The sequence below is a fragment of the Choloepus didactylus genome, chromosome 20, assembly GCF_015220235.1.
Source record: "Choloepus didactylus isolate mChoDid1 chromosome 20, mChoDid1.pri, whole genome shotgun sequence".
NCBI classification, from domain to species: domain Eukaryota; kingdom Metazoa; phylum Chordata; class Mammalia; order Pilosa; family Megalonychidae; genus Choloepus; species Choloepus didactylus.
Genome location: NC_051326.1, coordinates 4,830,127 through 4,853,945, shown reverse-complemented (window position 1 = coordinate 4,853,945; position 23,819 = coordinate 4,830,127). Strand labels below are relative to the sequence as shown.

Here is a 23,819-nt window from a genome sequence, read left to right as displayed (position 1 = left end):
TTCTTCAGAATTCTGTTTCCTTATTTAAATGGAGAAAATATTACTCACTTTCGAGAGTTAGTGTGAAAATTAGCTGAGATACTTTGGGTGCAGTGCTTAGCCCAGCGCCTACAGCAGGCGATGGCTGCCCTTTTCACATGCTCATGAGAGTTTTATTTAAGGGGGCTACCTGGAAGCGGGGGTGAAGGAAGGATGCCCCGAGGCTCTCCTGGAGGGCAGTTTCTGCATCAGCTCTGCCTACTGGCCTTACCTGTGAGGGAGTCCTGGCAGCCAGCCCCCCTGCCCGAGGCAGCACCCGAGCCCCTGTGGACCCCTGCTGGGCCGCTGGGCCCTGAGCCAATCTTGGTTCTGGGGGCACCCACAAAATGCGGCTTCACCCACTTGGCCAGGACCCCCGAACCCCCGCCCGCTACCCTGCACCCGCTCCCTGCTGTGAAAGGGTTACCGGCCGTGGAGGTGGCTGTGCCCCCTGCCCCACCTGTTCCCGGAAGCTAAGCTAAGTCGTGCATCACTGAGGCCATGTTTCGCTTTTCTGATGACTCAATATTTTCTTTCAACTTTCAAGCGTAGCATGGGTTCCCCATCTGCTTCTTCATGTGCCTGAAACCGGTTCTCTTTATTAAACTAGATGTGAAAATGGTGAAACGATTGCTCTCCCTTTCTTGCTTCCTCCCTCCCTCCCTCCTTTCCTTCCTCCCTCCCTCTCACTCCTTTTGCCTCCCACCCTCCTTCCCTCCCACCGTCTCTTCGTTCTCTCTTTTTTTCTTCTAAGTACATGGTAGGGCTCAGGCAGGAGGTTCTTGGGTACACATGGAGCATTCACTCCATCACTTGCTCATTCATTCTTTCAGTTTTGCAACAAACACAGATTGAGTTCTTATTTTGTGCCAGGCTCTGGGCGCGTGCACACACGCACACACACGCACACACATGCATACACACATGCACACATGCATATGGATCCACATACGGGTAAGGCCCGGTTCCTGCCCTGGTGATGTTCCCCTTCTAGCAGGAGGGGCAGACGGGTAAGCAGGAGACTGGAGGGCAGGGAGTTGCTCCTCCAGGGCTGCGTGGGCTTCTCAGAAGAGGCCGGGGCCCCTGAGGGATGTGAGTTTGCCTGGCAGAGAATTACCTTCAGAACAGGGTCAAAGCCACACAGGAAAACTGGTCTCACCACTTTGTCGGAACCAGCAGTCAGGATCTGCCAAAGGAACTCAAAGCCGAGGCCGCGGCAGCTCTGAGACCCCCTCTCCCGCTGTGTGTGATTTCAGCAGAGCCCAGAGTCACATCCGCGGCTCCCGCCCTCACCAGCTGCAGGGTTCTCTGACAGTCTCGAGTTCGCGGGCTTCCGTTCCCTCCTTCATCTCGCTCCATGGCCTCCTCCTGCAGGAAGCCTTCTCAGCTTATTCTAGCTCGCGTTAGTCACCTCCTCCATGTCATCCCTTCCCAACGCTTTGCCTTTCCCCAGAATCTGTCTCTTAAACTTGCCTTTGAAATGGCTTCTTGCCCTTGCTGGGTTGTGCTCCCAGGTTGCAGGGGCTGTGTTTTATTTGGCACCACTCTCTCAGAGGAGCAGGTGTTCTGCGTTTGTTCCTTTGACTCTTCGCCAACCCCCTGCACCGTGGTGGGGACCGTGCTGGGTGGAGGAGGAGCCGTGGTGAGGATGCGGCCTCCGGGAGCCCAGGCTGTCGTGTGCAGGATCGTATGTGTGTGGGAATGTACATGGGATAGGCAGGGTGTACTGGGGCCTTAGGAAGGCTCTACCTGGAGGCAAGAGGGGGGCTGGGGGATTTGGGTGGGAGTGGTGTGTCAGTTGAGTTGAACTGAACATGGGTAGTTATCTGGGCAGAGCAAATAAGCTTTTGCTAACCGACCAGAATTTGGGGTCATCCATATAATTTCTAGAAACTTTGAAAACATTGGTATCTTATCATAATTAAATGCTACCATTTCCTGGGCAATTTAAGTTAGACTTTCCAGGTCTTGGGGTCTTTTTTAATAGCCTTGTATACTCATCTCATGGAGTGTTTTTGAAAGCCAGTGGATATCGCGTTGGTGTTTACAGATGTCCCAACCTAGCACCTTAATGTTGTAACTCTACTGTTGGTGTAGTTGCAGCAAGACCTGATTTGGGCTCCCAGGGCCGGGAACATGGCAGGTGCTCACCTGCTTCCAAATTCTGAAGGGAAAGACTCTGAATTAGCGAAACACAGTAGTAGCCCTTTGAAAATGTGACAGATTAGACCAGGCTGACCAAGCATTGCCCACTATATGTACTTTACTATGTGAACATGACTTGTAATAAGCATATCAGTGCATTTCATGATACTTGATTTTTCAAAAATACAAAAGAGCTTGAAAGCAATTTCTGTTCTGTAGGTTGAACATTCCACCTGATTTCTGAATGGCTATGTTTTCACAGGGATAAACTCTGTAGCATTCCCTGATCCAAGCAGTGGCCAATTTTGATGTAACACAGTCCCCCTGAAATGGCTGTGACTCTGTGGTTGTCGTGTTTTTTAATAACTTGAAATCCAAAGGTCTTCAGGGAACGAGATCAAGTGATGCTTCGTGGAAGCATTTTCAGTGTGCAATTCTGCATCTTCTACCAGGTTGCATCTCACTTCTAAGTAACCGAGCTCATGGTTTGGCATTAGGTTGCATGATCACAGATTTGGGAATTTTTGAAAGTTTTCATTGTTGAAAACCACAGAATGCTGGAACAGGACAGGGTTGCCCACGTCATCGAGACCAGATCTGTTGGTGTTCATACGGTAAGGATGAAGCTCAGCGCAGGGAGTGAGCTTGTCCAAGACTGAAATGAGATGAGGACACAAGAGCCCGTGACTCCTTGTCCACTCGTGGCCTTACGGTGGCGTTTCAGTCCCTGGTGCATCTTCTTTGTCCTTCAGGCCCAGGGTTCTATCATGGCCTTCAGACCATTGGAACAGTAGAGGCCCAAGCTAGATTTCTGCTCAGTAAAGCTCCCATTTAATCCTATATAATCAGTCCTCAGCAGTTTTCCTTTGCCTTCTAATTCATTGTTTTGCTCCATCCCTTATAAAAGCCATGCTTATTGGTCATGCATGTCCTCTCCCCGTTCTTATCCAAATGCTCTTCCTGTTACTTCAGAAAGCCCAGTCCCTCCTCTGCCCCCCCCCGGAAGTGTTCTCTGTCATCCCCAGCCTGCACCGATTTGCTCACGATTTATCGCCCTCGCGATAGTTGATAGTTCCTTGGGTGTGGGATCTGCAACCCCACCCTCCTGTGCTGACCAGGGGCCACACGCCATGACTTAAGCCACTTTCCATTTCTCAGAAACATCTGGGAATAGCTGTGGAGTGTCAGACAGGTGGGTAACAGAGTGACTTAGTGTGAGTTTCCAGGTCCCGTATGCCAATCCCAGTTCTGCTGGTGATTACCCCAGTGACCTCGGGGGACTCAACTGGGTTTAGTGTTGTCATCTGTAAAACGGGCGTAATGGTAGTGCTTCCCCGTGCGGTTATACTGTGGATTAAATGAGACAGTGTATGTCAAGTATTTAGTGTGATACCTAGCACAGAACGTATGCGCACTGCATGGCAGCTAGTATTTCACCCAGTTCCATAGGCAGTTTCCTGTTTGGTTGACTGTAAATCACCACCTATTGGCCGTAAGCTGGTTCTGCCCAAATTCCTCCATTCCAGCTTGGTGGCATCAAGGAAGGTGGTGTTGAGGAAAGGAGGGCAGAGTCCTGTTGGTCAGGCCGTGCGTGGAGGTGTGGAGAAGGTTCTGGATACTCTGCAGTACTGGGTGCCTCAACCAGTGAGGGTGTGTCTGCAAGACAGTGACTGAACAGCAGAATGACCTGAGAATCTCCCCTTTCATGTGATTTGGAAGAAGAAACTTGATGTTTTGTTTAAAAAGGAGAAGCTACAAGGGGATCGTGGGTGTTGTCTTCATTCATTCAACATACACATATGAAGTTCCTGTTACGTGTCAGGCCATTTCTAGGAGTTGGAAATACATATGTCGAGTGGAAATATCTCTTAAAAAGAAAAATAAGGACAGCAATATGGGGATGGGGTACTATTTGTATAAGTTGGGCTCAACTTGGGAGTAAAATCTGAACAGAGACCAAAAGAAAACCCATGCAGAAAGCCTTCCAGGCTGAGAAACTTGCAAGTGCAAAGGCCTTATGGCAGAAACAAGTGACAAATTCAAGAAATAGGGAAGACGCTGGGGTAGCTGGAGCAGAGAGAAGGAGGAAGGAGTCCTTGGAGCTGAATGTAGGCCAGTGCTGACTGCGATAAAGACCTTGGATTTTGCTGAGTGAAAGGGGAGGTCCTTGAAGGGATCTAAGCAGTGGAATGCATGATCCTACTTTCAAAGCATCCCTCTAGCTGCTGGATGGGGAACTGACTGGGTGGTGGGAGGGTGGGCAAACGTGGAACCAGGGAATCTGTGTAGGAGCTAGATGATGCTTAGGGTGAGAGAAGACGGTGACTTGTGCCTTGGTCAAGGGTAGTGGTGATGGAGGGTGTGAGAAATGGTTGAATTCATGATACCTCCTAAGAGTAGAGCTGAAAGTAGAGCTTGGCTAAGGGAGAGAGGAAGAGAGAGGTCAAGGAGGACATCAGTATTTTTGGACTGAGCCTCTGAAAACTTAAGTGTTGCCATTTACTTGTTTCCTAAGGTGGAGAAGACAGGAACAGGTAGATCTCGAGGGGAGAAACCAAGACTTCAGTTTTGGGTGTGCCCGTTAGAAATCAGTAGTCAGCTGCATATGAATCTGGAGTTCGAGGAAGAGGGGCAAAGTGAGTTTTAAATTAGGAGATCATCAACATGCACGCTGTAGGACGGCTCTTAAAGCCCTCATAGATGGTTGTAGCTGTGGGGGAAGGAGGTCGGGGGGTGGAACTGAGAACGTGGGTGGAATAGCATTAGTCATGGTGATTATTCAACTACCATTTATGTGGCAGGCAAAGGCTACATATGTTGGCCCATTTTTTATAGAAAAATCCTTTCTTATTCATGATTAAAGTCAGGCTTAGGGAGGATCAATAAAGGTTGTTAGCTACATTGGTTAAGGCCACCCAGCTAATAAATGGCTGAGCTGAGATCCAAACCCATGTCTTCCTGACTCCAAAGTTCACCAGATCGCAGGATCAGTGGAGTGGCCTTTCCTCTGTTTTGAAAACGACACGTTAGCTGAGAATTTCTGCCAGCCCATCCCATGGTTAGCCTGTCCCAATGCCAAGTGCAGTGGTCCAGGTAGGGATACCTGGCCATGCCAACTCCCAGGACTCAGGGACCACCCAGGTGTAAAGCAAGGGAGAGCTGCCTGGGAAGAGCTAGAGCAGGCACCAGTACCATCGGGAAGATGGGTCACAGTTCTGCTGGAATGCTGGCTGCCATCTCCAGCGGTTGCTGAGAGGCTCTTGTCCCTTTCCTTTCCTCACTCCAGAAGTCCAGTGGCAGCTCCCACCCCCCTGATCTGGAGGCAGGCGGAGCAGGTTGGCAGCATCTGCTCATGGGTGACCCTGCCACGGACAGGTGAGCTGTGTGGAGGCCGTGTAGATAACCAAGGTCCGAGGGGTGAGATGCCCTCCAAGGTGCTGTGGTTACCGCTGAGATTGACACGCAGGCTTTGCAGAGCTGGGAGCTCAGGCTGATTTCCCTGCACTCCTCGAGAACGGCTGGGAGCCAGCGGCCGAGCTGGCACCCCTGGCCTGCAGTTCCAGGCGCGGCCAGCAGAGGCCAGTGTGCGCGTGGCTTTCCGCAGCGCGGCCCAGAGCCATGTTGAATGAGCAAATGTCTGCTGTGGGCTTGTGAGAGCTAAACGTCTCCTCGACAGGAAATCCGCGAGGAGCACCGCGGGGTTGTGCAAACAGCCTCACAATGTCCGCAGTGTGTGCCCTTGGCTGCACCCGCATCACCCACAGTGCTCTGTTTTCATTGGATTGTGGGGCTCGGGTGCCTCGTCCTGCGGAGGGAGTGACCTGCGTGTGTCCTAAATGGGCCCTTTATGGCCAGTGGCCGGTGAATGAGCCCCCTGCAGCCGCCCAGCACCGGCTCCACCCCGGCAGCCGCCCAGCACCCGCTCTACCTCTTGGCCGAGGTGGTGGTCCGTGTCTGCTCTCTTCCCTCTCTCCAAAGCAACGGTGCAGAATTTATTACGAAAAGGGAAGTGGCTTGCTGGCGTTGGGGTTGCAGTTCTTTCACTGCAGCCCAGGAGGGGTGGATAACCGGTGTCTGTGGTCACGGCCTGCTTCATGACAGGTATGCGCCAGGGAGCCTGCCTGCACACCTTGCTTACCAACAGCTCTGCGGAGTGAGGGCTGGGAATCAAATGAGGGCGGGTAGAGTGACTTGTCCGGGATCCCTGTGTCTCCAGAACCCGCGCCATTTCCATTAAATGGTCCTCTGTCATTTCTAGAGAGACTTGGTCTGTGGGCCACACACTGGGAAACGCCGTCCTCCTTCTGCTTGGCTGTCTCTAAACTGAAATTTGTGATTTAAAATAGATGATGACTCTCCTTTCCCAGGCTTCAATGGGTTTACTGAGCCTCCAGGAACCGTACAGGAAAGTATGTGGCTCTATGTGTGTGCATCTTTCTGAGAAGAAGGCTGATTTTCATCTCTCAAAGTAGTTTGTGATCCTAAAATAACGTCAAACAACCAGAAATATTTGTATTTTTGAAAATGTTTATTTTTTCTGGCCTGTTGGCTCTCTGCTCAGCTGGCTTGCAGGTGACATCTCTGTTGCGTTGCCGTGTGCTGACTTTTAACACTTCCGATGCATTTGGGGACCGTAGGAAGAGTGCCCCTCCTACATGTCCTCTGCTTGATACTTGGGTGTGGACAAGTGGGGACGAGCCACTGATGGGCAACACAATGCACATGGATACGGCGTAGCCCCTGGAAGAATTCCCAGTAACTCATCCGTCACTTCTGCTTGGGAGTTGGGAGGGATTTTCTGGGGCAAGGGGAGATGCTGTTTGGCTTGGGCCCTGGAGGACAGACAGAACATCCTTAGAGAAGAAGGAAAGGCTGTTCCAGGGAAAGCAAACAGCGTCAGCAAAAAGCAAGAAGCAAGAGTAAGGCAGGCTCCTTGGCCCACTGAGAATATTCTGGTGCAACTAAGCAGTGCTTGGAGGAGCGCCACAAGAGGAATTGGATCTCAAAAGAGAGACTGGGGGCAGGTCTTATGGCCCTGAAGACCATGGAAAAAATCGGACCCACTATTTTTTGACAGCCCACGTGGAAAGCGTTTCTATTAGAACATGCCTTTGTCCTACCCGGCTGGCTCCACCCGCGGACCTGCCCTTGTGGCATCTGTCCCAGAAAGCCCTTCTCACCTGCACACTCTGCAAACGCTCACTTCGTCCACTTCTCCGTCCCAGGCTCGGAATGATGGTCTCTGCCATCTACTTGGCGTTTGTGCCAGTTTGAATGTATTGTGTCCCCCAAACGCCATTATCTTTGATGTAGTCTTGTGGGGCAGACGTTTTGGTGCTGATTAGATTTGCTTGGAATGTGCCCCACCCAGCTGTGGGTGATGACTCTGATGAGATATTCCCATGGAGGCATGGCCTCACCCATTCAGGGTGGGACTTGATCAGTGGAACCATATAAATGAGGTGACTCAAAGAGAAGGAACTCAGTGCAGCTGTGAGTGACGTTTTGAAGAGGAGCAAGCTTGCTAGAGAGGAACATCCTGGGAGAAAGCCATTTGGAAACCAGAACTTTGGAGCAGAAGCCAGCCACATGCCTTCCCAGCTAACAGACGTTTTCCGGATGCCATTGGCCATTCTCCAGTGAAGGTACCTGATTACTGATGTGTTACCTTGGACACTTTATGGCCTTAAGACTGTAACTGTTTAGCCAAATAAACCCCCTTTTTATAAAAGCCAATCTGTCTCTGGTGTTTTGCATTCTGTAGCATTAGCAAACTAGAACAGCATTCAAGCCAGGGATTTCATTTATAAAGTCATGGTGGTTTTTTGCAGTGAAGACCATTTGGGAATCAGGACTGTTGTTCTTCCCTTTGGAAGCAAAGGCAGAGCCCTGCTGCCTCTGAGGAGATCACGAAGTCAGGCTGTGGCCCTTTGGACGGTGCTTTTACTGGAAGTTTAACGGTGCATGCCGAGACCCCTGGGCCTCAGGTTCTTCAGGCTTTCACTGTGTGAAATGGCTTTGTTAGCCATCTTTGTTCTTAAATCCTTTTTGACACCCTCCACTCCCCCCAAAATAAATTTGACCTTGGAACTAATTCCTCCCCTGCTCTGGTGTGGAAATTGCAGAGCCACCTTCGGAACACAGGCAAGTCCCAGTTTCAGAAAACTCCGCGTATGAACCCTGGACCTACAAATCAAGTCGATTCCTGGCACTGGGGCTGTTTGAATTCTTTGGGGGCTCTTACTTCACAGAAGGGCTCCTTTCAGTGGTGCAGATCCTCTCGTTACCTTGAACTGTTAGGTCGTATTTCATCACCTGGCAGAGAAACGCGAAGCCCAGATGTGAAAGCCAGGCAGAGACAGGAGAAAGCCTGCTGATGTTGTTTTAAGTTATATTGTAAGATAACATACAAGGAAGAGATTTAATGCACTAGCGTTCATTTTGCATGTGGCATTTCCTGTCACGTGTTCAGAGATGGGTGAGTTTTTGGGGTGGGGGGATGTCAGGTGTTGGATTGGTGGGAGGAGAGAGAAAGGTGCAGCCACCGACTGGAGGTGATAAGAAGAGATTGCAGTGAGGAGAAGGACATGGAGAAGAGAACAGCACCACAAGATGTGGAAAGTTTGATGAAAGTTGGATCTAAGGGGTACAGTAGATGGAGAAATCTCGGATGCTGCACAGGTTTCTGGCTTATCTAATTAGATGGATGTTGATGATGATGTCTTTCACTGAATTAGGTAGAAGGAGGGTGCTTGGGGGGCAAAAGGTGAGGGGATTATGCTCCTCCCTAAATGCTATGGTTAGATTTATGGGCCTGCTGCTGAGGAGGTGGTCTAATTTGGGGGGAGAGGTTGACCAGTTGTCTGCCTCTTGGTTAAAATCAGTCAGGACAGTCTCACTTGGGAGAATGAGAAACCTGGAGACCAATGTTTGAAGGTCGGATGGAGAAAGCTGAATTTAAGAAGGGCCATCCGGAGAGGGGAGAAGAGCGCAGAAGGGAGGAGGGTTTGATCCGAAGGGCATGTGGCAAGCCTCTGCAGCCTCCAGCTGAAGAAGAGGAGCTCTTTGCTTAGTTGCCTGATAAGGAACTCTGGAGAAAGGTGGTTTGTAAGCCATGAGAACTGACAGTCGACACTTAAGTCACTGCCTGTGAGAAGAACCCCAGATTTGGGGAACTTCTCGGTGTTGCCTTTCATTTTATAGACTGTGAAGTTGAGGCATCTGAGACAGGTGAACAGTCGTGCCCAGCATGACGCCTCAGGCCAAAGGCACGTCCAGGGCTGCTTCTCGGGTCCCTGGCCGCTCTCCCTGTAAACTCGCCCGCTCTGGCCTGGGTGGGCCGAGACTGGCAGCCCTCCTTGCGAGTGAGGGGTAGGCTCACGGAGCTGTTTCCTCATGACCTTGTTCTTGATTTCACACGTGAAAGGGAACAAATTCACTAATGACTTCCCACAGGGGGGTGGGAGGTGGCAGCCAGAGCCAAAGCTGAGCCGCAGTCTGATTGCTCCCATACTCACTGACATTGGAAATTGGGGAACACATTGGCTTTCTTTCCTTCAGAAAAGAGTCTAATTTTGCACTCACTTCTTGGAGACATTTTGTTGCTGTAATATTGATGTTTATGGGAAAAATTCGCTATGATGAGGTAATAGACTATTTTAGAGGAACTGAACTCAGATGTCAAAAGGGCTATTTTAAACCTGCACTTAATTGTTCAATTCCATAATGGTCTTTTGTTATTTTTTTTTGAGAATTCCCATGATTGCCTTACGACTGGACTCCAGCAGCTTGTATTGCATGGGGTGCCAAGCCCTTTTGAGGGGCACCATGCTATTGATGATCAGTGAGAGCATTCAAGACGTTTTCCCATTTGAGTGCCATTACTTGTGGTGTTAAAACGTTTCGAAAACACATTTTAGCCATTAACTCATTTTTATTGTCAGATGAAAGTGCTTAATAGACTCACTGCACTTCAGTTTTCCTCCTTCGTCTTGGAATGAAAACCTCTGTTGGATTCTTGGCCACCCATTCGGCCGTGGAACAGAAAACCTCATGACTTCATTGCAGAAGGGGCGGGCGGGGAAGGGATGTGCAGCCCAGCCCAGCTCTCTAACGCTGCTCACCAGGTTTAGCAAATCCAGGCTCCCGGAATTTATTAGCTGAACTACCGTACTTCATTCCACCCGCTGCCGCCACCCCCAGACAAAACAGCTGCTTATGTCATTTTAGAAATGTACCTTTACTTTAGTTGGGCAGTATTTTTTTAATGCCAGCTGTTTTGCATCTGACATATTATAGACTGATGGTTAATTGGAAGTTGGTATTGTGTTTTGTTTATAAAGCGAAAACGTGGAATTCAAAATAATCAAGCAACATGGATGCTAGGCACGGGGGTTCCGGGGTTCCAGAAGGAAGTGCCTATGAGCATCTTTGGCTGGGTGAATCTCACGTCTGGGGCCTGGGGCAGGGGGTGGCCGAGAGCAGCTCCCAGCTGTTTGGCTGCCCCTCAGGAGTTTTGCAATTCTGGACATTGTTGATCAGGTTGTTCTAATAGCCCTCCTGAAATCTCATCTAGTCCCCAGAAACTTTTCCCGAGCCACAGCTGGCCTGCCTTCACCCATTCTCCTGGGGGATCTCTAGGGGCACCATCGCAGTTAGGAGGTCAGACTTGGAGGAGAACTAAGGAAGCCCCGAAGCAAGGGGCAGCTGAGGGCACTGGCCTGGGACATGAGACCAGGTGTGGCTCTGCTCCCGAGCTCGGCAAGTCACCAACTAGGGTGGTAGTTTCTAGACTTTTGGATTTCTTAAACCGGTAAACATTGAAATAAACTTGGGGTATGTAGGATGCAACTACCACCATCATTTTTTAAAATAAATAAAAACAAACGCACTTGAATACCTCTCTGAAATGCTCGTGACATAGCATCAGTTTTCCTCATTTTGCCTTGGACCGACTGATGCTTGGGAACCGCGGACAGACTCATCTCAGGGATTTCTTTCCCAGCACTTACTTCGTGCCAGACCCTGTGGTTAACGCTGGGAATGTAATGAGGTGTAAAAACAGCCCTGCCCAGGAAAACCTGACGTCCAGAGAGGCCATGAACAGGCTTATGATCCCCGTGCGCTCTGAGACGCCCTTCACGCGGTAAGCTCAGCCTGCCAAGGGGAGAGACCGGCTCTCTCGGGGGAGCAGGTGGTGTTTAGCTGGGGGTGGCGTGGAAGGGCAGGCAAGAGCCGGGCGTCCTGCCAGGGTACCTGATTTCCACACTAAGACTTGACAAGGATTGCCGGGGAGGCAGTTACCAGAGTCAGTGCCTACAGCCCAGATGTAAGACGGTTTCTTCTCCAAAATCGGGATAAGCACAGTTCCCGCTTTATATGGTGGTTGTGGACATTAAAATACGACAGTACGTGAAATGCTCTCATCACTCTGTCTTCCATATTAAAAAATGAGAGTTGTCAGTCTGCTTTTAAGCAGAAGTAGCAACATGTGCTTCTGAGGCGGTGGAAGGAAGAGTGAGGTCCTTCAGAGAACGCAGGTGGTGCATGGGGCTGGAGGGTAGGGTCAGAGGGCAGGCTCTCTCCGCAGCTGGGTGGATTTTATCCTGCAGGCTCTGGGTGGGAGCCACGGAAGCATGCTAAGCAAGGAAGTAACGTAATCTGATTTGCATTCACAAAGATGGCTCTGCCAGGGGGTGGAAGTAAATGGGAGGAGACAAGGCTGGACTCAGGAGGACACATGGGGAGGATCTGAATTAGGGTGATAGAGGTGGGGTGGAGAGAAGTGCACATAGCTGGCCTCAGCCACAAGCAGGGATGTCCTTGTTGGTTAGCAATGAGCCTTCTGAGTCCGGCAAGCTCTGGCAAGACCCTACAAAGTGGAGCAGAAGTCTTCTGACAGCAGTACACTGAGCCTTATACTTTTATGTCTTAGAGAATGGATTTGAGGTCCCCTTGACAATTTGTGCTGGTGAATAGAGCATGCGATCGAGAGCCAGGACATCTCCTGGCTTCTTTGCCCAGAATGTGCTGTGGATTCTTAGGCAAGTCCTTCTTTGTAAAATAAGAGGTTTGAAATGATGAAATTTGGGAATTCAGTGGGATCCCAAGCAGGAAGTCCAGGATCCTTCTGGAAGACTTTGGGAAGGACACTTACCCTATAAACAGGGGTCATAACATCTGCCCTACCTTTGACACAGTCTCCTGCTGAGGATAAATGCAGCCAGACGTGACTTTGACAAAGACGTGGCGCCACATAAATGTAAGCCATCACCGTATCCATGAACCGTCTGGGGTTTCTGTGCTAACTGTGTTGCCAAAAAGTATGTGGATCTGCCAGGTCATCTTCATCTCCACGTGACTGAGTTGTAGATAGAGAATGTGTGTCTTGGATTCCTTGAAGTTTTTGCACCACGGGTACCGGGGAAGGTATCGGCTCATGCGAAGTGCCAGCAGCACCGACCGCCCCGATGGAGGCCTTGCGCGTTCATCAACCCAGACCTTACAAAACAGTCTATAAAATGAAACCCTCGTAGAGTCACTACTTTGTTTATTTATTTTTCTCCGTTCCTGACCTTTATTGATAAGAAGAGGTATTGGCTTAGGAACTTTCCTTTGGAATAGTCATAGCTAATAATGGAATCTTCTAAAAGCACTTGCTCTCAAATCACAAAAATTAAGAAACGAAATTTTGGCACATGCACGCAAAGGTCACTGTTTGCCTTGCCCTGCACCCCGGGCCTCAGTCCTTTGTTGTCTTATTTATAGAAAACAAATAAATTTCCTCATAAAGTACGATGACATTAAAAAAAAAAAAGCCCTGGTTGATTTTTTTGGTTTATACCCTGGGAATACAGCTAGTGTGATCATTTCATTATTTTCTTCCAACAAAAACAGTTCCAAAGAAGATTCATATATAGAGATAAATCAATTTTTAAAAAATAATTCTCCCCTCTTTTTCAAAACTGGAAATGTTACCAGAGAACTATTTCCAGGAGAGTATTTCCCTGAGAGCATCCCTGTTTTGCTCTATAGCCACTGCCCGTGGAGGTGGTTTTGAGCCCAGAGTGATCTGTAAAATACTGTGGGTGTATCCCAATCTGTCACCCCACGAGGTGCGTTTCTCCCTGGGCAGGGGCTCGGAAACAGGCTTTAGTCGCTCTACTGGCCCTCCTGAAGTAGTCTGAGGAACACTCTTTTTCTAGACTATTTAGGGAAGAAATGGAAAGGACCCATTTGTTTTGGGGAAGACCCGACAGGTCGCCCAACTCGAGTCTTCTGTCCCGTTTGCTCTCCCGGTCTTCCCCCAGGTGAAGGCTCCTCGCAGCCTCGGTTCCCAGCACCTGTCGTGTCCCGCTGGCAGCTTGCTCCCTCTAAAGAGCAGCCTTCCCTGGGGCCTTCGCTCCTCTACTTTCCTCTCTCCTCGGAGCCCCTGAGAGCGGCCTCCTCCCCGTTCAGGCCCCTGGGGACTGGGGGAGGCTGCGGAGCCTGTCCCCAGGGAACAAGCACATCCAGGCAGTGTTCTGCAGGTGCCCTCGGGGCACGTGGCTCGGGAGCCCAAGGACCTCCCAGAGGTCAGGAGCCCCACTTCTCTCCTGCAGGAAAGAGCCGAGGCTTTGAATTCACAGACTATCAAAGCCAAACGAGACCTGGTTCTTTATTAGCTTGAGATCCTGGGAATGTTCCTTAACCGTTCAGAGCCTCTGTTTCTTCAAGTCAGCATGAAGGTAGTTATAGCTACCTGAAGGGCTGCTGGAAGGTTTGAATTAAATAACATGTGCGAGAGCTCCAGATATAGCACAGGCACCCCGTGGGCTCTCAGAAATGTCCACGTTCTCGTCTCTCATATAATAATAATTATTATTATTATAATCCCTGTTTGGTACTGTCATTTTCACATTCGGCTAACATTTTTGAGCACTTGCCATTTATTAGAACTTTGTTATGTGCTTTCAGGTACGTTACATTCTTAAATTCTTCCATTTAAATTTGTCTTCTCTCTCTAAAAAGAGTTTGTATCACCTGAGCACAGAGGCCACGCGTTCCGTCTTTGAGACGTTCCCTCAGCGTCACCTCCCCTGTTTATTGAGGGTGTTGTAAATGGTTGATTAATTCTCTCAAGGTAGATATTAAAAGCATGGTTTTTAATTTAATGGTTTTAAATTATAGAAGACAAAAGGAGAAGACATTTGCCAACAAACTGGTCTCAGAGTGCCTTTTCCATTTGGTAGGGGGTGCTTTCCCCTTTTTTTTTAAAGATAGGTCTTGGTCACCAAGAGATCCAGTGCTCAGGAAGGTGACTCACTCATAAATCAGGTTTCCTGGGACCAGAGCAGGCGGTAAGTTCAAACGCATCTTCTTTGGTTCGCTGCTGAACACATGACAATCCTTTGTCCTTTGGCATTTCATTCCTTTGTAATAGGGTGTTCCAGGGGCCATTTAGGTGGGGTTTTCTTCTTTTGATATTTGTATTTTCCTTGGAATTTATGCTGTGTTTATGAAATGTGGTAAACATAGATGCAACTCTTGTTTAATTTTTCAAGCATTTACTAAAGGTATCCTCACTATTCATATATTTAAAAACATTTGTTTATGCTTAGAATTTTCACTTGAAAAATGAGACCTAGTCTATATATAGGTATTTGAAGACCCAAGCTTCTAATCATTAGCTAATAGATAACCATCTAATGATCACACACCTATATGAATCTTACTTTAGGTTTTATTTTAAAAGGATAGTTTTCTTTAATAAGGATTTAGATTTTTCAGTCAGCTTCTACCCTTGATTTTCATAAGCCTAAATTTTCTAATCCCTGAAATATGTCTTCCTCCTTCATATATTTTGAGGGTGAAATCAGAAAGTGTATCTAAAATACTGTGCATGGCACCTGGAAATCTCTCCTCTCCTGCTGGCCATCGACACCTACGAGCATGTACCTGGTGGTAACTTGGTGTGAAGGGCATGTGCACCAAGGATCATGGATCTTAGGAGACAGGACCTGAACGATAAATAAAAAGGCAAATTATATGATTCTGGGGATTTTATGTGCATTTCTTTGATTCCCTGATTGTCTTAAACCGTAAAATGGGCTGTAATGTTGAATAATTAATGCTAGTATTTGCACAGTGTTTTACGTGTTGACAGTGCTTGTCCACTCATCTTCAGTCCTCACAGTGTCCTGGGCAGGGGACGTCATTGTATGACTACGGTGCAGACGAGGAGCCCAAGACTCACAGCGAAGTGACATTCGCCGGAACAGTGGGGGGTGCCTGATGTTTGTCCAGCTCTTAAAACTCTCTTCTCTGGGATCTCGTCCATCTACTACATACACTATATAAATCCTCTGAGAACATCACTTGGCCATATTGTTCTTTTGGCCTCCTCTGTACTTGGGATCCTCCAGGCTGTGTCTTCATTGTTATGGCTGAGTCCCAGCTTGCAGTGTCGTGGGAAATCAGGCCCATCCTGCTGGTGCCCAGTAACCCAGATGCTCCTACCTCTTCACCTTGGTGGAGAAGCAGCCAGTGTCCTGGGAGAGCCACTCATGGGGGAAGAACGATGTTTGTCAGAGCAAACGGCCATCTGGAGTGGCAGTGGTGAAAGGAATACCCCCTTCCAATGCCATTCACCGAAGCAGGAAACTTTCCCAGTAAGGTGGTCAGGGGCTCTCTCTGCAGGGCCCCACCCCTCAGGGGCACTCATCCAGCACATGCTTCCTGCCCCGCATCCTCATCTGGAGAGGAGACCTGGTGCCGTCTTCCCTGCTCCACCCCTACCGTATCCTCCTGTCGGGGATGCACTTAGATGTCGGCACAGGCAGCCACACCATTGTAGGAGAAGGACTTGTCCTTTCAGATCGATCTCTGAAGATGACAGGGGAGTCACTGTTGTATGTGTGTGTGTTTAAAGTAAGCCTAAGCTTTATAATACAGATAAGATACTAGTTTTAAATAATAAACCTGCTCTACAAATTGTTACTTGAACCATTTTAGGCCTAGAATACCTCTTACCATTCTAACTTGGGAATCCTCATTCTTATATCTTGGTATTTGTGTGTCTCTACTTTTTGCCTCACTTTCCTTCTGCACGTGGATCTCCTTCTCCTTTGTTGTTGGAGAGACCTTTCATACCCCCTGGAATTGCACAGCAGCTTCTCACTCCATCAGCGCTTTGAGGGCGTCAGGCCAAGGTTGCCCTGGGGGCTCAGAACCCCTGCTGGGTTGCCGTGTTCCGCCCGATGTAAGGGAGGGGCCAGTAGCTGCCTTGCACTGGGGCATACCCAGCAGCAGGTCACATCAGGATTGTAGCCATGGAGTCTCCCAGAACGTGCAAACCAGATCCCTGGCTTTCTGGAGCACAGCCATGGGCTGGGGCATGCCCGTGGACTGGAGCACACCTGTGGGCTGGCACACACCCATGGACTGCCAACCGGGCCCCTCTGCCGCATGGAGCACTGAGGCTCAGCAGGAGCACTCCTGACTTCCCAGTGCTGCAGCCCCACGTGGTCAGCTGGAGGAGCTTTCTCTTCACCTTGACTATCTCAGAGCCAAGATCACTTTTTCTTTTCCTGGTTATCAAGAGAAGCTTTACTTCTCCATTGTAACCTGTTTGCTTTTGTTTTCTGAGCTCTGAGTCTGGTCAGGGGCTGTTTTTGCTCCTTTGCTTTGGTGTTTGTCGGAAGCCGGGATCCAGCTTGATCAGCCGTCTCCGGGGAACGGGAAGAGCCTCTGCTGTGTGGCCTGGGGTTCATGCCCTATGTGCATCTCTGCCTTCATCTTACTGTTCATTCTGCTTTTCTTCTTCTCTTCCCCCAACTTTCATTATTTAAATATTTGCATGCTCTAATCGTGCATAATAAACTATCTTAAATTTGTTTGTTGAACAAGATAAGGTATTTTTAAAAATCTGTATATCTTTAAGCCATCTCACTAGTAATGTGGAGCATAGCAATGTGTTTTGAGTTCGCTTCGGGGATGTCTGAAGAGGTGGACATCTCCGTGGCTGTGGCTGAAGGGTGGATTCCACGTGCGGTGCTGGTCGGGTGAAAAACAACTGTGGACTCCTCTTGGTGCCGTTGTGTGTTGTCAGCTCCCTTCATAGGTCTTCTCGAGCCAGAATATATGCCCATGAATTCTTAACGACCTTGGAGGGGGCAGAAAGCAGCACATCCTTTTGCCATCCTGGAGATGAGATGAAATCTTTCTGCAATTATTTAGGAATGAAGCTTGTGTTGCGTTTGAAACACGTTTTCTAGGTTCAATGGGGCTAGGCTTGACCCCTAATGCTACATAATGCCCCACAGTCATTGTTGCAGACAATTCCTATTTGGAATCAGACACCATGTCTAGAACACTAGGAATTCTTGGTAATTGATCTTTGTTAATGTTAGAATCATGTTCCAAAATAGTTGACCAGATCAGCCAATCACCTCAAATGACCTTGTAGAGAGAGAGAGCATTCTGCAGCTAATGTTCGGAGGCATTGCCACATGTGTTCTCTTCATTCTGTTAACAAATTTTAAAGGCTTGATGTATTTCCCACCCAGGAACTATGACAGTAAAATCACGCACAGGGCAGAATTTTAAGAAGAAGCTAAATCCATGCAGTTCTCTTGTGATGCAGTAATAGTAGAAAACTGGAGATATTAAGCATATTTAACTTCCTTTAAGGCATTTTGTATGGAAGTTGGGGCTGCTACTAAATAGAATCATATTCCTACAAAAAGCGCCTCTGGGTATGAGATGAAAATGCTCATTAGGCTGGAAACAGATTCTTTCCTAGGGACCCCGGGGCAGAGCGAGGGGTCGGTGGTGATGTGAAGCTGCCCAGCAGCAGGGGTGGGCTGTGTGGGCTCTGTGTTTTTATATGTCAGAACCTACCTCATGCAGGGCTTTGCTCGAAACATCTTAGAAGGAAATATGCATAAAGGCAGCAGGGGGAAGGAGGAAAGACAAAAAGGACAAGGAAGGTTCTTTTGAAAGAAAGGAATACGGTGTTTGTCTGTGTGTGTGTGTGTATCTGTGTGTCCAAATATTCCTATACCCCGAGGTGGGAGAGATCCAAGAAGTACCTAGTACTACCTTCTGTCCAACACATAACTCATCTTGCCAACTTTGTTAAATGCAGATATAACATATCCCTATTTAAACACCACCAGTGACAGGAAGCTCAACTGTTGCACAAAATTAATCACATAATATTGAGGCAACTCCAATTGTTAAAAAGTTTTCCCTGACATTGAATGAAGATTTTCCTTGTTATTCCCTCATCAGTCCTCCTTCCCCCATAGAGTGATCCTAAATATTTACCTGAAGGACATTAGGAGCTACTGATGATGATGATGATGATAATGATATCATCATCATCCTCCTCCTCCTCCTCCTAAAGGTAACAGCATGTGGCATTTTTTTGAGGACATCCTAGAAGTGCTAGGCTAAGCAGGTTGCATTTTTATCACATTAATCCTCCCAATAAATTGATTTTCAAAAATTCATTTTACAGACGAGGAAACTGAGGTCTGGAGAGATGAAGCAGCTTTCGTAGGACAGTAGCGCTGGGAGTGCAGTCAGGCAGCTGCCTCGACAGGGCCCCCCAAGCGGTTTTCTAGCTTCACGTAGGGGTGATGCTGAGTCACAGGGTCATCTTGGCAAGCGCATGAGTACGGTTTTTCAGTAATCTGGTCTCAGAATTACAGACACCACATTATCCCACCTCTGCACCCCAGAGAACTGCCCACTCTGTAGTCTCAGATGCAGAGTCATCCTTTAGGGCATTCTGATCCCATCACTTCTTCCTTATGATGGTGCAGCTTAAAGACCCCTCATATCTCCATAAACAGATGGCCAGAAGCCGGGTGCCTAGGGAACTGCAGCCCTGTAGTTCTCTTTTACTTGTCCAGTGATTTTTCAACTTGATCCTCACTAACTGAAGTATCTGAGTCACGCGAAGTCACTGCCCCAGTGAGAGGAAGGCTTTCCAGAGAGCACGGAGCCTGGCATCCAGCTGCTGCCCTACAAATGTGTGTTGAATGAATGAATTCACGGCTGGTCTCCTCAAGAAGATAGTGCAACTTCTAGAGCTGAGAGCAATAGAAATTTTGCTGTTTAATAATAACTGCATTCTCCCTATCCTTTGGAAAAAAAACAAAAAAACCTACAGATATGGAACAAAGTTGTATTTATCTCTTGATTTAACACACCCTTGGAAACTTTCTAGGCCACAGTTTCATTGAGAATGACTTTCTGAATATTATGCCTTTCCATTTTTCTGATTCATGAAATACTCAGTCAAATGGCCATTGACTCGGCAGATTCCCGGGCCTTTGACCTGTCCAGAGGCTCCGGCTCCAGGGTCCAGAAAATCCAGGCCAGGAGGAGCCCCTGGGACTCTGCATCAGTGTTTCCTCAGCTCCATTGCTGAGGAGCATTAAGAAACTCACCTTCCTAAACAGTTATTTTAGTAACACCCTCTTTGCTGTGCTTATCCATTGATATGGTACACTTCCACGTCAACGGAAAGGAGGCAAAGCAAGCCGAAATACTAGGTGTAAGGAGACAGAGGGTTAGTGAAGGAGGAAAAGGTGAGAGAACATACACCTGTAACTGAAACCCTCAATGCCTGCGGTAGAATGTCTGTTGGTTAATTTTTATAGTGAATGAGATAAGTGTGCAAGTGTATTCGCCAGAGAGAGCTTATGACACTTCTCTCGTTGTCATCATTTGTACAATTTAAGTCAATGTCCTAAGTTTCAGGTACCTGACACCTTAGAGACGTTCACCACTTAGTGGACAGGTGGCTGACTCACTGCTCGTCCCGCAGTGCGGAGACCCTCGTACCTAGTCTTCAGAGGCAGCTGTGGGTGGGCTCAGTGGTTTCCTGTGCATCAGTCAGGTATGTGCAACCCCTGAACAAGTCTGTTTTCAGCTGCTGATGGTGTCTGATTTTGTGTTGCCTTCCCTAGGTTTGCTGGGATGGGGAACCTGCTCAAAGTCCTTACCAGGGAAATTGAAAACTATCCACATTTTTTCCTGGATTTTGAAAGTAAGTTCCAAAAATTTCAAGACAATGATGGAAACGTTTCACTTTCTTTATAGCTTGTTAATGAGAAGATTTTAACTTAAAGGTTTTATATGATATTTGAACCAAATCCAGTTATCACTCTGCATTTCTTTGAGTCTTCAAATGAAAATCATTTTCCTTCTTTCTTCTTGCTAAAAACTCAGTGGAAAATCTTTTTAATGTGTCCCATGGTCTTCTTTGATTTTAGAAATGACCAGCTTTTGTAGGTCTAGTGTAAATCATCAGCATATATTTTCCTAATAATTTTCATGAATCACTGTGTCACATTCCAAAGGAAAAAAATAAGCATTGTAATTTATGCATATTAATTTAAAATGAGTATCAACTAGACATGAAAAGAAAAAATGACCAAAACCAAAAGTAAAGTTTTCAGATGATTTATTCTTTGAGTCATCATTATTTGTACAACACTATTTCAGGATTCTGAGGTATACTCCTTCAATCTGAAAAATTATGTGTCTAATCAAAAACTTTGAGATTTTTTCTAAAGATAAAATGGCTGCAGAATCATGATAGAGTAAATACAAGTATTCTTTTTTATCTTGTTTATTGACTGAATATATTTACAAATGAGTAATACATTCTCGTTTCATCAGAAAAAGCTATTTCCACCCTCACTTGGATACCCTCCTTTCCATGATTTATAGTTCCACAATAGCAGCCACAGGTAAATGGGTTTTTTCCTTAGTATATACTATCAGTTGCAAACTTTATTCTGCTTTAAACTTTCATTTCTCAGAAGGAATTTTTATCTATATTAAAAATAATAATTGGAACTTCCTTACACATAAGTTAAACATTCTAACAAAGTGATTTTTAGAATAAATGCTAGAAGACCCTTCCAAGGGACGCTAATCCAAAGGGTGAAAGCCCCCTAGATGTGTCTTTTCATGTTCTTAAGTGTGTTTTGAAAAGCTACTTGAAAAGAGAAAGTGCCCCTTAAAGCTCATGTATTCTGAAAAAAAAAAATCTAGATTATATTCAGTGAAAGAGACCTTCCTTCTGATTTAACTCAGTTTGTTGTTGATGGTGCTGTTGTTTGGTTTGGTTGGTTTGGTTTGGTTGGTTTGGTAAGGGGAGCTGCTGGGAGCTCAAAAGCCAGACTGATCTGAGACTTTAACTGGAATGTGCTTTCTCACTGGTGTAGGTTTTGCCACTCGTCTAAAATGTAACTTGTGGTGCTGTGGTTAAATGATGACCTATTAATAACTTCAGAGAATTTGTAGAAGCAAATTTGTTCTTACCCTACCACCCTAATTTTGCCATTTACATTTTTAATTGCCCCCGCCCCCTTCTTGTGTGCACTTCACGCTGCTGTGTTCCCTCGGTAGCAGGGCCCACGGGGTGGTGAGGGTCCCTGTCCCCGACACTGCGGGCTCGCGGAGGCCCACGGGGTGGTGAGGGTCCCTGTCCCCGACACTGCGGGCTCGCGGAGGCCCACGGGGTGGTGAGGGTCCCTGTCCCCGACACTGTGGGCTCGCGGAGGCCCACGGGGTGGTGAGGGTCCCTGTCCCCGACGCTGCGGGCTCGCGGAGGCCCACGGGGTGGTGAGGGTCCCTGTCCCCGACGCTGCGGGCTCGCGGAGGCCCACGGGGTGGTGAGGGTCCCTGTCCTTGTCCCGGAAGCCCTGAATCCCACCCGGCTGCGCATGCTCCCAGCACTCCCAGAAATCTGAGACCACGTTTGCCTATTAGCCGTTCCTAGCTTCTTGGCTTTCCATGTTTCCACAAGGACTGACAGGTGTTGAGTTATTTGTCAGGACTAATCTTTAAAGCCTTTAAAGTGGGAAAAGAAAATCTGCAGGGATTGAAAGCCGTGGTTTCCAGAAGTGTTCTCTGGAGCAGCGGGTTTCTGCGGCTCTGCTCAGAGGCCCCCCAGCCCCCCTCCGAAGCAGGCCGGGATGGGTTCAGGGAAGCCTGTGGGTGCGTTCGGTTCCCCCTCTCCCGAGAGCCAGAGTGCCCCAGTCTGCTCAACATGGTGCATTAGACATTTTCCCAGCGTTTTACTTAAGGGAAGGTTATGGCGGCCGAAGAGAAAGTTGAAAAATCTTGAATTTCGATAATGGTTTATGGTGCCAAACTCCATTTGCAGATCGACTACAATTTCTTTAAGAAGACAAAGTGTGGACTAAACTCCTGTGGCTGGTGGCTCGTTACTAGGACTAGCACTGTAGCGTTAGGAAAATATAAAAATATAAATTCATAAGATCTGTAAGGCCCTCTTCATTTCCCCATAAATCCCCAGGAGTAGGCCATCTTTCTTCTGCAGCGGGAAAACAAGACTCGGAGAAGGCAAATGGCTGGCTGCGTCACTCGGGGACAGGTGGGGAGCTGCGGTGGGCGCCAGCTCTCCTTGGCTCTCGAGGGTCCTCCCCGTGCTTTGCCCCCGTAAGAGCTGGTCACCAGCAGCTTCCTCGGGGTGCGGCATCTGCCATTCAGTGCCTGGCCAGAGAACGACGTCTTAGTAGTCCACATCTCAGGGGAAAAGACTGATTTTTCGTGTCTTGATCCTGGAAACCATATTTCCTAAAAGTGATTTTCAGGAAGGACTGAGGATGGCCTGGGAGGGTGGGGAAGCGTGGTCACAGTTTTCCCCCAGTCTGCATGTTTCCGCAGAAGCCAGCGAGGACGTGTTGAGTATGGTTCTGAGCGAGGCCTCGGCCATGTGCCGTCAGGGATACAGGGCTGAGCAGGAGCGGGCACTGCCCGGTCAATCACAGGCTGGGGTGGAGGGCAAAAGGGACACATGGTCAGGACAAAATAAAGGACTCAGGAGGTGTACAGTGTGCCACAGGAGGAGAGAGGAGTGTGCACATCCGGTTCTGGAAATGGAGGGACACAGAGGCACAGGGAGGTCCTCCGAGCGGTGGCACGTGGATGGGCTTTAAAGGGTGACCAAGATTTCTCTGGGCACAGATGGGGAGAGGTGTCCCCCACGAGATGGAGACAGTGGTCAGCCGTCATGTTTGACGAACAGCAAGAGGCCTGATTCACACAGAGCACCAAATAGTCGTCGAAAAGAAATGGAGGTCGAAACCGAAGGCTGGCTGGGGTTGGGCCGCGGCAGGTGCAGGTGCCAGGCTGAGGTCTGTAATGGGGGGTCACCTCCAAAAGAACCAGAGAGCACACAGGGCTGAGTCAACACGGGCTTTAGGAGTCTTGTGACTAAAGAGAGTATGAAGAGAAAGAAACTTCAGGAGAGGGTCGTTGGGGAGGAAGGAAGAAAACTTGCTGAATTTAGGTTCTGGAGGGCAGGTCAGTTTTGTGACCCAGTGCTCGGCCCCGTGTGGAGCTTGGGGTGTTGAGCACCGGGTGCTGCTTCCTGAAGGAAGCGAGTGGAGCCGGGTAGCTCCAGGCAGCCGGGAGGGGACAGACCCTCAGGAAGGAGGGAGTGTTAACAGAGCCCAATGCTGCAGAGCGGCAAAGAGGAAAAGGCTTGAAAAGGCAACGACGAATTGGGCAGTGAGCCGTCCAGCCACCATGGACCACGCAGAGAACAGGTTCAGGATTTATTGCTTCGAGTCCACAGGCTGGGTTGCAAAGAGTCAAGGAGTGAGGAGAAGAGGGTGCAAAGAAGG

General features: G+C 48.3%; 1 protein-coding gene across 6 annotated transcripts in view; it reads left to right on the top strand.

The window, feature by feature from the left end:
- CYRIA (CYFIP related Rac1 interactor A) overlaps positions 1-23,819 on the top strand; it is a 108,430-nt gene that overhangs the window by 52,896 nt on the left and 31,715 nt on the right. For all 6 annotated transcript variants that reach the window (XM_037813232.1, XM_037813235.1, XM_037813231.1 and 3 more), the window contains one exon: positions 20,124-20,203. In XM_037813232.1, the coding sequence (XP_037669160.1) occupies positions 20,134-20,203 (70 nt within the window). In that variant the 5' untranslated portion in view covers positions 20,124-20,133. The remainder of the gene's footprint in view (positions 1-20,123; positions 20,204-23,819) is intronic.